We start from the raw sequence: 14,778 nt of genomic DNA on the forward strand, positions 1-14,778 counted from the left end.
GAACAATGAAATCAAAGAGGAAATCAGAAAACACCTAAAGACAAATGACAATAAAACACAACCTTACAAAATCTATGAGATGCAGCAACAGCAGTTTTAAGGATGAAATTCATAGTGATACAGGCCCTCCTTAAGAAATAAGAATATCTCAAGCAAACAACCTAACCTACCACCTAAAAGAATTAGAAAAAGAACACACAAAACTCAAAGTCAGCAGAATGAAGGAAATAATAAAGATCAGAGAGGAGGTAAATACAGATTTAAAAAACAATAGAAAAGATCAGTAGAACCAAAAGCTGTTTTTTTGAAAGGACCAACAAGATAAAAAACCTCCAGCCAGCCTCACTGAGAAAAAAACAGGGGACCCAAATAAACAAAATAAGAAATGAAAGAGGAGAAATAACAAATGATACCATAGAAAATCATGAGAGAATACTATGAACAGTTGTATTTCAACAAATTGGACAACCCAGAAGGAATGCAAAAGATTCTAGAAACTTACAGCCTGCTAAAATTGAGTCAAGAATAAACAGATAATTTGAACAGACCAATCACTAGACATGAAATAGAATCTGTAATTTAAGAAAAAATCTCCACAAACAGAAGTCCAAGATCGGACAGCTTCACTGGGGAATTCTACCAAACATAAAGAAGAAGTCATACTGATCCTTCTCAAACTCTTGCAAAAGATTAACGAGGAGGAATCACTTCCAAATTCACTCTATGAAGCCACCATTACCCTGATACCAAAACCAGACAAAGATACTACAGAAAAAGAAAACTATAGGCCAATATCTTCAATGAATACAGATGAAAAAATCCTCAGCAAAATATTAGCAAACCAATCCAACAATACATAAAAAGGATCACACACTATGATAAATTTAGGTTCATTCCAGGGTCACAAGGATGTTTTAACATATGCGAATCAATCAGTGTGATGAACCACATTAACAAAAGAAAAGATAAAAAGCACATGATCACCTCCATAGATGCAGAAAAAGCATTTGATAAAATTCAACATCCATTTATGCTTAAAAACTCTCACCAAAGTAGGTCTAGAGGGAACATATGTCAACACAATAAAAGCCAGTTATGACAAATCCACAGCCAACATAATACTCAACGGTGAAAAGCTGAAAGCTTTCCCACTAAATTCTGGAACAAGACAAGAATGCCCACTTTCATCACTCTATTCAACATAATATTGGAAGTCCTAACCAAAACTATCAGACAAAAAAAAGGGAAATTAGAGGTATTCAAATTGGAAAGGAAGAGGTAAAAATGACACTATTTTCAGATGACATGATATTCTATATAGAGAACCCTAAAGACTCCACACAAATACTCTTAGAACTAATAAATGAATTCAATAAGGTAGTAGAAGATTAATATAAAGAAATCTATTGTATTTCTTTACACCAACAATGAAATATCAGAAAGTTTAAAAAAAATGTCCCATTTAAAAGCATGTCAAAAAAAATAAAATATCTAGGAATAAACTTAAGCAAAGAGTTGAAGGACCTGTATGTTGAAAACTATAACACATTGATAAAGGAAACTAAAGATGACTCAAAGAAATGGAAGGCTAACCTATGCTCTTGGATTAGAAAAATTAATATTGTTAAAATGGCCATATAACTAAAAGCAATCTACAGATTTAATGTAATCCCTATCAAAAAACCCATTACATTTTTCACAGAACTAGAACAAATAATCCTAAAATTTATATGGAACCACAAAACACCCAGAATTGCCAAAGCAATCCTGGGGAAAAAGAACAAAGCTGGAGGCATAACCCTCCCATACTTCAGACAGTACTACAAAGCTACAGTAATCAAAGCAACATTGTATTGGCACAAAAACAGACATATAGATCAATGAAACAAAATAGAGTGCCCAGAAATAAACCCAAATGACTACAGTTAATTAACCTACAACAAAGGAGACAAGAATATACAATGGTGAAAAGACAGTCTCTTCAGCAAGTGGTGTTGGTAAAGCTGGACAGCCTCATGTAAATCAATGAAATTAGAGCACTTCCAAACTGTACACACAAAAAAACTCAATATGGCTTAAAGACCTAAATATAAGACAACAGCCTAAAACTCCTAGAAAAGACAAAAGCAAAACATTCTCTGACATAAATCGTAGCAATATTTTCTTAGATCTCCCAAGACAAAAGAAATAAAAGTAAAAATAAACAAACCTAATCAAACTTAAAAGCTTTTGCACAGAGAGGAAACCAACAAAATGAAAAAACAACCTACAGAATGGGAGAAAGCATTTGCAAGCAATGCGACTGACAAGGGGTTAATGCTCCAAAATATACAAACAGCTCATACAACTCAGTATCAAAAAAACAAGCAACCCAATCAAAAAACTGAGAAGACCTAAATAGACATTTCCCCAAAGAAGACACACAGATGGCCAACACAGCACATGAAAAAATGCTCAACATTGCTAATTATTAGAGAAATGCAAATCAAAACCACAATGAGGCATCACTTCACACTGATCAGAATGGCCATCATCAAAAAGTCTACAAAAAATAAATGCCGGAAAGGGTGTGGAGAAAAGGCAACCCTCCTACACTATTGGTGAGAATGTAAACTAGTGCAGCCACTATGTAAAACATTATTGAGGTTCCTTAAAAAACTAAAAATAGAGCAATGATATGATCCAGCAATCCCACTCTTGGGCATATACCAGAAAAGATGAAAACTCTAATTTGAAAAGATACGTGTACCCCAATATTAACAGCAGCACTATTTACAATAGCCAAGACATGGAACCCAAATGCCCATCAAGACACGATTGGTTTAAGAAGGTATATATATACAATGGAATATTCCTCAGCCATAAAAAAGAATGAAATGTTGCCATTTGCAGCAACAAGGATGGACCTAGAGAATATAACACTAATTGAAGTCAGACAAAAACAAATATTATATGATATCACTTATATGTGGAATCTAAAAAATAATACAAATGAATTTATCTACAAAACAGAAACAGACTCACAGATATAGAAAACAAACTTATGGTTACCAAAGGGAAAAGTGAGGTGAAGAGGAATAAATTAGGAGTATGGGATTAACAGATACAAACTACTATACATAAAATAGATAAGCAAAGAGGATTTACTGGGTAACACAGGGAACTATATCCAATATCTTGTATTAACCCATAATGGAAAGTAATGTGAATATATATATATATATAAATAACTGAATCACTTTGCTGTATGCCTGAAAAGATACAATATTATAAATCAACAATATTTCAATTTTTAAAAAAAGGAGATTGCTCTAGCAAAACAGAACAATTGCCTTTAAGAAGTAAGAGAGGAAAGGACCCCCAAAATCAACTCTTTAGTAGACAATTATAGTCTCCTAATCCTTGGTTCTCAATTAAAGAGGCGAATCAGATTCTACTATGCAGTTTAAATGCGTGTGTGTGTGTGTGTGTGTGTGTGTGTGTGTGTTATGTGTCTGAGTCACACTCTAGACCTACTGAATCAGAATCTTTGGGTTGAGGGGAGCAGGTGTTGAAGGCAGACGTAAATTTAAAAAATATATATATATATATACACTTCTATGGAACTGAATAATAATTTAACAATCAAACAAAACAATGTTATATCATGCTGTCAAAGCCTCAGCTCCAAAGCCTGTTAAGAAGGAAACATTTTACCTACAACTCTTGTTCTTTAGTGACAGGATGACTTTGCCCTCAGTGTCACATGTAAACAGTTATTAGCAAAGTGACTTCATAATGGGTTCTAAGGTTCTCATAATGGGGCCTCAGCTCTCAGATCATCAACAGAACTGAGCCTTTGAGGATTTGCTATGAACTTTCAACTGAAGGAACTCCCGCGGATGAATCACGTTGTTCTTTATGGAAAAGATGAAACCTTTCTCTGCGGCTGTCTTGGCTATTGGCTATTTCTCATGTAAGGATTTATCACAGAACCTCAGGGAGGGAGTAAACATTTGATCTTCTAAGGGAAGTAACCAGCCAATGATAACTGACTTCTGGATGTTGGGATTTTTGAAATTTCTCTTGGAGTTAACGAATTCACTACTTCAACCAAAATGATTATTGGTGGTTGAGTCCATTTTTTAATATCCCAAGAATTCTGCCACAGAGAGGTTCAGACTCGATATTTTAAGGGATGATCCCTAAAATGTACAACGAACATTTGATAAATAATCGGTCTCTGACTTGATAATCAATTTCCTCTCTCCTCCCTCTTCTCCCTGATACTTGCCCACCAGCCAGACACCCCCACACACTTGTGTTGTGCGTGCGCACACACACAAAGGCCTTCTACACAAAGCAGGGTCAGTTTCTGACGTGGCTTACTATTACAGCACAACCCGATGTTATCAAATCTCAAGAGAGGGCTCAGCTCTTCCTAAGTCCAGCAAAATGACACCAACAAGGGAAGTCTGTGATGTGAAACAATCTGCTGGCACGATGACACAGATAGAGGGGGAGGCAAAGAGAAGCTTCAGCCTCAGAGCTGAAAGAAGTCAAGGCTGTGAGGTAGACATAAAGGATGAAGGTAACAAGAACAGTTAATAGTTTGGGTAAGCAGTTGTTGACACAGAGGCCAAACAAAGGAAGACGCTTCCTTAGAAACATAGAGAATTTGGAAAGAGTATATTCAAGACAGGAAATTAAAATATATATATATATGAAGGCAGGTATCTAAGCGTCCTGTCAGCAGGTAGCCAGGATGACTATCAAGAACCAGACTTGTCTCTAAAATGGGTCTAGACAATGTGTGAGCTGCCCAGCAGTGGATGATATGTTGAGTCCCCGGGTTTAAATCTCTCCTGCTTAAGGTCAGCATTAAAGCTAGAATGGGCTAAGGCTGAATTCTCAGGTGGCACATTGTGTGTCAGGCATGAGGCGGGGAAGGAAACAGTGTTTGGGAATCTGGCCTGGTCAGACAAACCTTGTGTGAAGAAGCCACATATTTTTCTATGATTTTCATGGTTATTGATTTGCATGAGGTTACTTAATGGGCAAAGTAGCTGTTCACATCTCAACACTACATTCTTTTGATCCTTTTACTAAATTTTTTTTTCCAGATATTTTTGGTAACATTGCATATAAGGTAAGTTTTCTACTTCCTGCATAAGAATGATTTTACAATCCTAAGCTTGTAGTATTTCTATTAGGTTGAACCATATCAAACCATATAAAACTGCTAATATTTGACCATTTTTGAGCTACACAGTGGCAATTTATATGGTTCAAGCTAGATATCTCTGTCAAAATAAATACTGAGGAAAACCAGGACTCATCCCTGTCTCTTACTCCTCCTTCACCTCCTTATCTACCGCTAGTAATTAAAGCTCCTAATTTTTGTTTTTTAATAACCTTCTTCCCTCTAAGTTCATTGCTGATGCTTTCATTCAAGCCCTTCTGACTTTTTGCCCATATTATTTCAAGAGCCATCTAACGATTTCCTTGCACTTAGTTTGATCCAGGGGTTGGCAAACCATGGCCACCACTTTTTGAAAATAGAATTTTATTGGAACACAGGCACACTCATTTGTTTACATACTGTCTCTGGCTGCTTTCAACAACAAAGCTGAGCAACAGAGAGTGTAGTACGGCTTTTAATTGGAAAATATCTACTACCTGGATCTAAATAGGAAAAGTCTGTCAATCCCTACAGTAATCTTCTCCACAACCATAAGAATGAGCCTACTAAAATGTAAATCTGATTGAGACACCACCCTCCTTAAAGCAGGACTCCTACTACTCTTAGCGTAAACTTTTTGCATAACCTCCTTGACCCAGCCTCTTTGTCCCTAAAAGGAGAACTCCCCTTTTCTCACTTTAGGTTCTAGCTAACTTAAACCATTTTGGGGTCCTTGCTATTCCCATTTGTCTTTGTACTGTAATTCCCTCTAATTAAATTATCCTTCTTTCTATACTTATATACAATTTTAGAAGTCATTTTCATTCTTTAGGAACACACTAAAGAATCAATTCTTTGGTAAATCCTTCCCAAACAAACCATATGGGCTTAATCATTAAAAGACGAGATAAGAGACAAAAACAGTATTTCCCAAAGAGTGATTTGAGTACCTTCTTATAGTATTAGTGATGACTGTAGTTAATATGCCAATGAATATCTTTTACTGCAATAATTATAGCTTTTTAAAATGTGTGTTAGAAAAAATGTAAGTACAACTTCAAATTCAAGATATCATGGATATTCATGCTTAGGACCAATCTAAGGTGACTAGTCAAGTTTAAAAAGGCAGCCAATTAAAGAAAAATGGCATATGAATTCAGAAGGAATCATGAACCAAGTAACTGAAATCTGAGAAACATTACTGTAAGTAATGGGAGCCACTGAAGTTTTGTACACAGGGCAGTAGGCTAAAAAACTGGATATATGGATAGACTGTGATCTGAACCTACGGAGTAGGGAATTGTGGCAGCTCATTCCTAATCTGCTCATTACACAGTTCTCATGAACTTTCCAAGTCTCCCTGTTGCCTACAGACAAATTATCCTGTCACTCAAGTTCCTCTAAGACCAGCTTACTCCAACTCTGGTAATATTGAAGAAATCAGGATAAAATGGGGGAGATAACTGGTAAAATCTGAACCTGGTAGCTTCTTCCCTCACTATTCCAGTTTCCTAATCCTCAAAATACTGAACTATAGCCAGTGCCAGAGTGGGACCACACAGGGTAGCCCAATCCAGGCACAAGAGTTAAAGGAGGGTGGATTTTGATGAACTAAAATGACTCCAGAGGCACCTGGACAATGGTTATACTCATTATTGCCACTTCCCAGAATAATCTACTTCCCTTCTAAAAAGTTACAGATACAAAATAGTCAAGGATTAGGGCTGAATAGCCTCAGCTGCCTTTCAGAGAGAAAATTCCAAAGACTCTGACTGCTGAATTTAAGAGTTTTCATGTTTGAAGTCTAAAAGAAGACATATTTGATCATTATCTCCTCTCTGCACAAAACACCCGAGAACTTATATAAGAAGCCATTAAGAGATCATGCTGGGTAGAGAGTCTGACCTATGGGTTTTGTTTTAGGACGTTTCGTGCCATCATTATCAAAAGAAGGCTATACAACGGAAACACATATGCTCCATAAGAGTCAGCCCATTATGTGCTTCTAATAATGTTACATATTCTAACTCCTGCGTGTACTGCTTTGCGAACATGTAAGTGAAAACCAAAATCCCCAAACAGAACCCTCTTTTGAGAATCTAATGTGTAGCTGACTGATAACACTTCTACATATTTTGGAAAATGTGTGTGAACTCCTTAAGATGCGATCCTCTAAACTGAAAACAGCGTCATTGGAGTTTCAATTCTGCTGGGTGAATCCAAGGGGCGTGGGGTAACAGGGACTAAAGTGAGATTTTGAGTCTCACCTACAACTCTAGCAGAGAAGCCTCCCTCTATCAGTGTTAAACATTAGGTTTCAATATGAGGTTTTATGTGAAAAAGGTTTTGTTCCTAAAATGTTTGAAAATCATAGCTGTCAGACAAATCACCCTTTTCAAAATAACAATTAAAGCAACAAGTCTCAGTACTTAGTCAGAAGATCTTGGGTTGAGTTCTGCCCTTGTGGTTAAGTGATACTGGGAAATCTCATAACTCCTCCAAACCTTGAGTTCTTATTTACAAATATGAGATTATATTTACTGCTTCACTTGCTAAATATGCTCTGACCACACTGACTCTTCTTTCCTAATATTTTCAAATGTACAAAGCTCTTTCCTGCTCCAGGACCTTTGGACAAACATAAGAATGTTTTCCCTATGATTTTCATAGGGCTAGTTCTTCCTCTTCATTTAAGTTTCAGCCTATATATTTCTTCCTCACAGATGCCTTCCCTGGCCATTCTACCTAGCACAGATTTATCTCTGACATTTTCCACTTTAATATGCTTCTGTTTCCTTCATAATTCTTATAACTCGCACTTTATTTTCTATTTCTTTTTTTAAATTAATTAATTATTTAATTATTTTTGGCTGCTTTTTGGGTCTTCGTTGCTGCACACAGGCTTTCTCTAGTTGCAGAGAGCGGGGGCTACTCTCTGTTGTGGTGTGCGGGCTTCTCGTTGCAGTGGCTTCTTTTGTTGTGGAGCATGGGATCTAGGCACGCAGGCTTCAGTAGCTGTGGTGCGTGGGCTTCAGTAGTTGTGGCTCACGGGCTCTAGAGCGCAGGCTCAGTAGTTGGGGCGCATGGGCTTAGTTGCTCTGCAGCATGTGGGATCTTCCCGGACCAGGGCTCAAACCCGTGTCCCCTGCATTGGCAGGAGGATTCTTAACCACTGCGCCACCAGGGAAGTCCCCTTTTTTCTATTTCTTTATTTCCTAATTTTAAGCTCCATGAAGTCAGAAGGCAGGTTTTTGATTTATTCATAGTACTTAGCACTATGTCTAGTACTTCATAAGCACTGTAAGTACTTATTGAATGAATGAATGAGTTCTTGGGGAGAATGAAAGTAATAATGGGTATAAAAAGCACGTTTAAACTTAACCCTTTATAAGTTATCTTTTTTTGAAGTTTTATCACTTGTATGGACTCAATCTCTCAGAATTGACAGTGTGGTTAAGGGTGAAGACTGATCCTTATTGACCTGAATTGGAATTTCAGCTCTTCTATTTAAACTATGATCTAGGACAGATAATTAACCTCAGTAATTACCTGAGAGGTTGGCCATGAGAACTGAAAAAGATAATGCATAAAGGGAGCCTAGCATAATACCTGTCACATAGGAGACCATCAGTGCCCTTGTTATGTTGCTTCTAACTAGAGGACCAACTGTCCCAGTTTGCCTGAGACTGAGGGTTTGCCTGGGATGCAAAAATTTGAGTGCTAAAACAGGACAGTGTCGGACAGGCCGGAATAGTTGTCATCTTACCATCAACGTGCTTTCAAACCTAGCCCCTAGTTCTCCTTCCATATTTACCAAGTCTTTCCTTCACTCAGACCATAAAACCTATATCATAGTCATTTTCAGCCAGTACGACACTATCTTCCAATCTCAAAACTTCACCTTATAGGCTTCCAAGGGAGTGCTCGTGATAATTCCATGGAACACACTGACATTCCTTAGAGGGAAGAGAAACTGTACAGATGACTGCTACCCCTTCTCCCAAATTTATTACTAGCTCTTCACTTCCATCCTTTCTTCAAACTTACTGTCTACCCATTTTCCTAGGATCCCAAGGTTTCAGGGAAATGAAAAGTAACTTCTCAGTGCTGAGAATTTATCCTTAGCGTTTTAGTTTAAAAGCAGGATGAATATTACTCTGTTGAAGTATATAATCCAGGTTTTAATATATTCACAGAGTTGTGAAACGATCAACACTATCTAACTTCAGAAAAATTTTCATCAAAAATAAACCTGTATCCATTCTACCATCCCCCCAGTACCTGGGAATCACCAGTTTACTTTCTGCCTTTATGGATTTGCCTATTCTAGACAATCAATAAAAACGGAATCATACAATATGTGGCTTTTTGTTTCCGACTTCTTTCCTTCAGCATAAGGTTATCAAGGTTCATCCACGTTGTACAATGTATCAGTTATTTACGCTTTTTATGGCTGAGTAATATTCCATTGTATGGCTATACCACATTGTTTTTATCCGTTTGTCCATTAATGGACATTGGGTTGTATATACTTTTTGGCTATTATAAATAATATTTCTGTGAATATTCATCTACAAGGTTCTGTGTGGACATATCTTTTCATTCTCTTGGGTATATATCTAGGAGTGGAATTTCTGAGTCATATAGTAACTCTATGTCTAACATTTCACAGGATTGTCAAACTGTTATCCAAAGCAGCTGCAACATTTTACAATCTTACCAGCAATGTGTGAGAGTTCCAATTTCTCCTCAACCTCATCAACATCTGTTATTGTCCATCTTTTATATGACAACCATCTTAGTGGATGTGAAGTGGCATCTCATGGTTATAATTTGAATTTCTCTAGTGAGAAATGATATTTAATATCTTTTCATGGACTGACTAGCCATTTGTATATTTTCTTTGGATAAATTTCTATCCAAACTCTTTGCTGACTTTTTAATCAGATTATTTGCCTTTTTATTGTTGAGTTGTAAGAGTTCTTTATATATTTTGGATATAAGGAACTTGTATCTAATCAGATATAGATGTGCAAATATTTTCTCCCATTCTGTGGGTTGTCTTTTCATTTATTGATGGTGTCCTATGAAGCACAAAAGATTTTAATTTTAATGAAGTCCAATTTATCTATCTGTTGCTTGTGCTTTGTCATATCTAAGAAACCGTTGCTTAACCCAAAGTCATAGAGATTTACTCCTGTGTTTTCTTCCAAGAGTTTTATAATTTTAACTCTTACACTTATCTCTTTGACCCATTTTGAGTTAATTTTTGTATACGGTATGAGGTAGAGGATCCAACTTCACTTTTGGTATGTGGATATCCAGTTGTCTCCACACCATTTGTTGAAGACTACTCTTTCCCACTGAAGCGTCTTAACATCATGGTTGAAAATCAATTGACCATAAATATAAGGGTTTATGTCTGGACTCTAAATTCTATTCCATTGGTCTATATGTCTATCCTTATGCCAGCACCACACTGTCTTGATTTCTGTAGCTTTGCAGTAAGTTTTGAAATTAGGAAGGTGGATTCTTCAACTTTGTCCTTTCTCAAATTGTTTTGGCTATTGTGAGTGCTACAGAAAGTATTAAAGGTGGTGTTATACAATAATGTACAGATCTGTTTAGCATAATAGTTCTAAGAGTAACATACAAGGGAAAAGTAAGTATTCTAACAATAGATGATTGGTTTCAATAATTTATAGTATATCTGCAATTAACAGTTCCTAACAGAGAAGGAAATGTGTCACTGCTTATGGTAATGCTAAAAATGTAGATGCCCCAGTGACCTCTGAATTTACTGGCAGGAAATTTAGTATTGTCCAAGGTTTTTATTTCCCAAATAGTTCTTAGCATCTCCAAAGATAGTAACAGGACTGAAGGGAAGTACAGTTTTCTCAAATTAAATCTTCTCCTTTTCCCAGGGTGGTACCGCCACTTAAACATCCTTGTCCATGCCTCTCCCTGATGTTTAGTACACCTATTTCGTGAGAATCTTCTTCTTGTCCCAGGCCAGTAGAGAAATCCATTCTGCTTCTCATGCCCAGCAGTTTCAGAGATTTCACACACAAGAATTATTTGAGTTCCCAACTTTCACAGTATCTTCTTTAGCCTATAGTTGCTTTCTTTTCAGATTATGAAGGCATTCCAAATGTGAGGCCAGGGCATGTACATAATAAGATGAGGGGGTCAAGCACACTTTTACGCTGACAACACATGCGCCTCCATCCTTCAGGTTCCAGTTCAAGTTCTGTCTGATACTTTCTTTCTGCATCCTGGGGCAGTCAGAAGGTTGATCTGCTTGAGAACACCAAAACTCTCTGGCTGAACATTTTGCTTAAAGGATCGTCCTTTTTAAGCCATATATGATTTTTAAAAAGTCCCACTAGACCTTACGCATTAAGTTTTCTAAAAACCATCATGATACAATGTTAAGTTAAAAAAGAGAAAATGTAAGGATATAAAATGATGTATACAGTATGATCAGACTTTTGAAAATATATTTATTACATATATACCAAAATATAAAATATTAAAGAGGCTACATGATGGGGAGCTTTTGAAAACTTATAAATACACCTGACTTTAATTTAATGTTTATTATATGTCAGGCACTGTGCTTGATGCTACATAGGAATTATCTCATTCAGTATTCAAAACAATCCTATGAAGTAGGTATTGGTATTAACTCCCATTTTATAATTGAGATTTGGAGAATTTAGGGACTTATTCAAGATCTCATAGCTCATGAGGGGAGAAACTAAGAAACAATTCCAGAAATCTAACATTCAGAGCCCTCAAGCTTAACTTCACATTATCTTGATTAGAATCTTGTATTTGGCCAGAGCCTTAGAATTTTTTAAAACAATCTCTCATTATTTGTCCATTTGTTTCATGAATCTTTAATAACCACCTAGTAAGTTCCAGACACTGTGCTAGGTGCAGGTAAAGTGAAAAAAAAAAAAGAATAAGATACTATTACTCTCAGGCTATTACTATAAATAATACAGGTATATAATTAACAGCCTGCTAGAGTTCAGAAAGTACTTTCCTAAACAGGGCACCTATGAAACCCATACCAATACTGCATGGTAGGCAGGGATGAGATTATTCCCTTTTTACACATAAAAAGAAAAGACTCCAAAGTTAATTGCTTTGCCCAAGTCAAATAGGAAGTATTTACAGAAGATGAACAATGTTTTTTATTTCCTATGTGGCTACTGTTACTTTTTTTATTTAATGGACCACTTTTTCAAGAAAAATGCAATAACAGAAGTCCACTGACTATAATTTATCACAAAATGTAGTAATTGGCTTGCTGTTGTTATTACATTTCTGCTGAAGACAAATATTTTCACTTATGCTTTCCACACTGCTGTATCTATCTTTTTCTTGACCATTATGCTCTTTGCTGCCCCACAATATGAATCCTCCCTGTTTGTAGTTCATAGAGCACTTTCACTATGAGCCTCCAAGAGCCTATCTCAGTAGGTACCCAAAATGACCATAATTATGGTGATTTTACAAATAAGAAAATTCCGGTTCAGAAAAGTGAAAAGATTTTCCCATGGTTCTTCAGGGAGTCATTGTTTTCCCTTCCCCCTACTTCACATACAAGTTTATACATTTGCTAAAAGCTCTAATAATATTTCACCATGATTACAAAGTAGAGGGGTCTCCAGAGTGAAGGGAGTATTGAGGGGAGAGGCAAATCTTTGTAGTTCCGGGTTATTTTTAAGTTAAGAGTTTACAGATCAAGACCTGTCTTTGCTTAAAATCCCTATAACAGTACAGCCAGAGTAGAAGGAAGAAAGGTTGTATTTCATACAAATTGTCACTAAATATTTATATCAATTTCTCTTAGAGCTTTGCACCTCACTCTTACAATTCAACACAGTGGAAAATGTCAGAAGGCCAAAAAATCTTGAATGTGAAGTGATTTTCCTTTGTTCGTCATGAGTGAACCGATTTGAATCAAGCATCATCTTTCCTTCAAAAAGCGGAATTCATTGTATTTTCTTATTTTTAAAAAAATCAATAAATCTTATCCTATGGAAAGCTCCTCTTCAACTCAAGATATATTTAATGAGATGCACCAGAATTGTGTTTGTTTTTAGAAATACAGAGCTGAGTAGGAAGTGACCCCTGAGTTTAAGCAACTCACAGTCTGGTAGGCTAACTGGACAATTCATTCATTTATTCAGTAAATATTCTTTAAGGACTTATGAAACTGAGAGACTTGGCTAGATTCTGGGTCCTCAATGGTAATCAAAATAAGCCTGTACCCTTGTGCAGTTTACAATCCAGTGAGGGAGCAAGAAAACATGATTTAAAAATATAATAAAATGTGAGAAAGAGAAAAGCAACCCATGACATCCAGGAGCTGACCATGGCATTGCTATAGTTTGGCCTTCTACTCACAGCTAGGCCTTGATGTTCTCCTGTTTATCATAAACAATTTCACAAAACATGAACATCCAACAAAGCTGCTCTGCAACCATGATGCATCAAGACAAAGACAATACTACTCCATAATTACGCCCAAACACAGGCAAAACATAAACATTACCCAAACTACCAAACATCCCCTATCTAGGCTAATATGAGTGACTGTTGCTTCTTTACCAATTACAACTTTAGCCTGTGGCCATTCTTCCCTCCTTCTAAATAAGACTTTTTAAGATAACAAATCATAGAATTACCCTCACTTCCTAAAAGCATCCAATCCAGGGCAAAGCCAGTCTTCCTTAAAATTTCCCTAAATCAACCTAATAATCCCAAATCCTACAGTAAATCCTTCCTAGTATCCTTTTACTGAGATACCCTATGGCTTCCATGCGTGTTCTCCCTCGCGGTGATGAATAATAAACCCAATTTGTCCAACTAAAGTGCTCCTCGTGGTCTTTGACAAATGCAAAACTTGAAAGTGGCAACAATACCATGCCTGTTGTTCAAACCCTCTTTTCTCACTTCTCTCTGCAGGGGCATTGACAGGGGTATAAAGAATATGAAAATAGGTGATACTTGAACTCTTAAATTAAGGGGTAGGGAATAGTTTATTCATTTATTTATTCATTCATTGGCTTATATGCTAACTTGTTCCAAAAATAATTTAATGTGGCTGATATTATTCAGTGGATTCAGAGGTACAAAGTAGGGGGCAGCTCCCTGAGAAGTGTCATATAAAGACAACACTCCTGACCTAAGGAAACACCTAAAGACAATGGAACGCTAAGGTGGAATGGGGGTACTCCAAATAACACTGATGTTTAATGGGATACCCCTTCCCTAACAGCTGAGGCTCCCTCTACCCTTTCCCCAACCAGGGATGACATATTAATCACCTGCTGTCAGGTTCTACCTGACTTCCTGTCCTTATAAGCATCTTCTTCCCTTTATTAGAGACTCTTCATTCCCATCTCCATTTTCAATTCCTATCCACTACTGGTAACAAGTCTGTTCTCAGGTTCTAAAAGAAAAATCCTCACTTTTTCCTGTTAGTCTTGAAGAACTTAAGAAGCTCTAGATCAATTCTCAGGTGAGTCCAAGTCAAGTCACTCTTAGTCAAATCTAATGATTTTCAAGTAGAGCAGTACTGTTCTCTTAAGAGGCGTTTA

General features: G+C 36.6%; 1 protein-coding gene and 1 long non-coding RNA gene across 2 annotated transcripts in view; one reads left to right on the forward strand and one right to left on the reverse strand.

The window, feature by feature from the left end:
• Positions 1-14,778, reverse strand: part of LOC149749687 (uncharacterized) — a 79,539-nt gene that overhangs the window by 56,097 nt on the left and 8,664 nt on the right. The window lies entirely within an intron of this gene.
• LOC149749689 (ovomucoid-like) lies at positions 1,488-13,980 on the forward strand. Its single transcript, XM_089909484.1, has 4 exons — positions 1,488-3,955; positions 5,103-5,128; positions 7,085-7,215; positions 13,026-13,980. The coding sequence occupies exons 1-4, from the start codon at positions 3,901-3,903 to the stop codon at positions 13,087-13,089; spliced, it is 276 nt and encodes a 91-aa protein (XP_089765610.1). The 5' UTR covers positions 1,488-3,900; the 3' UTR covers positions 13,090-13,980.

The sequence above is a fragment of the Delphinapterus leucas genome, chromosome 3 (assembly GCF_059928025.1).
Source record: "Delphinapterus leucas isolate spDelLeu-1000000601 "Yukka" chromosome 3, BTC_Dleu_Yukka2, whole genome shotgun sequence".
NCBI classification, from domain to species: domain Eukaryota; kingdom Metazoa; phylum Chordata; class Mammalia; order Artiodactyla; family Monodontidae; genus Delphinapterus; species Delphinapterus leucas.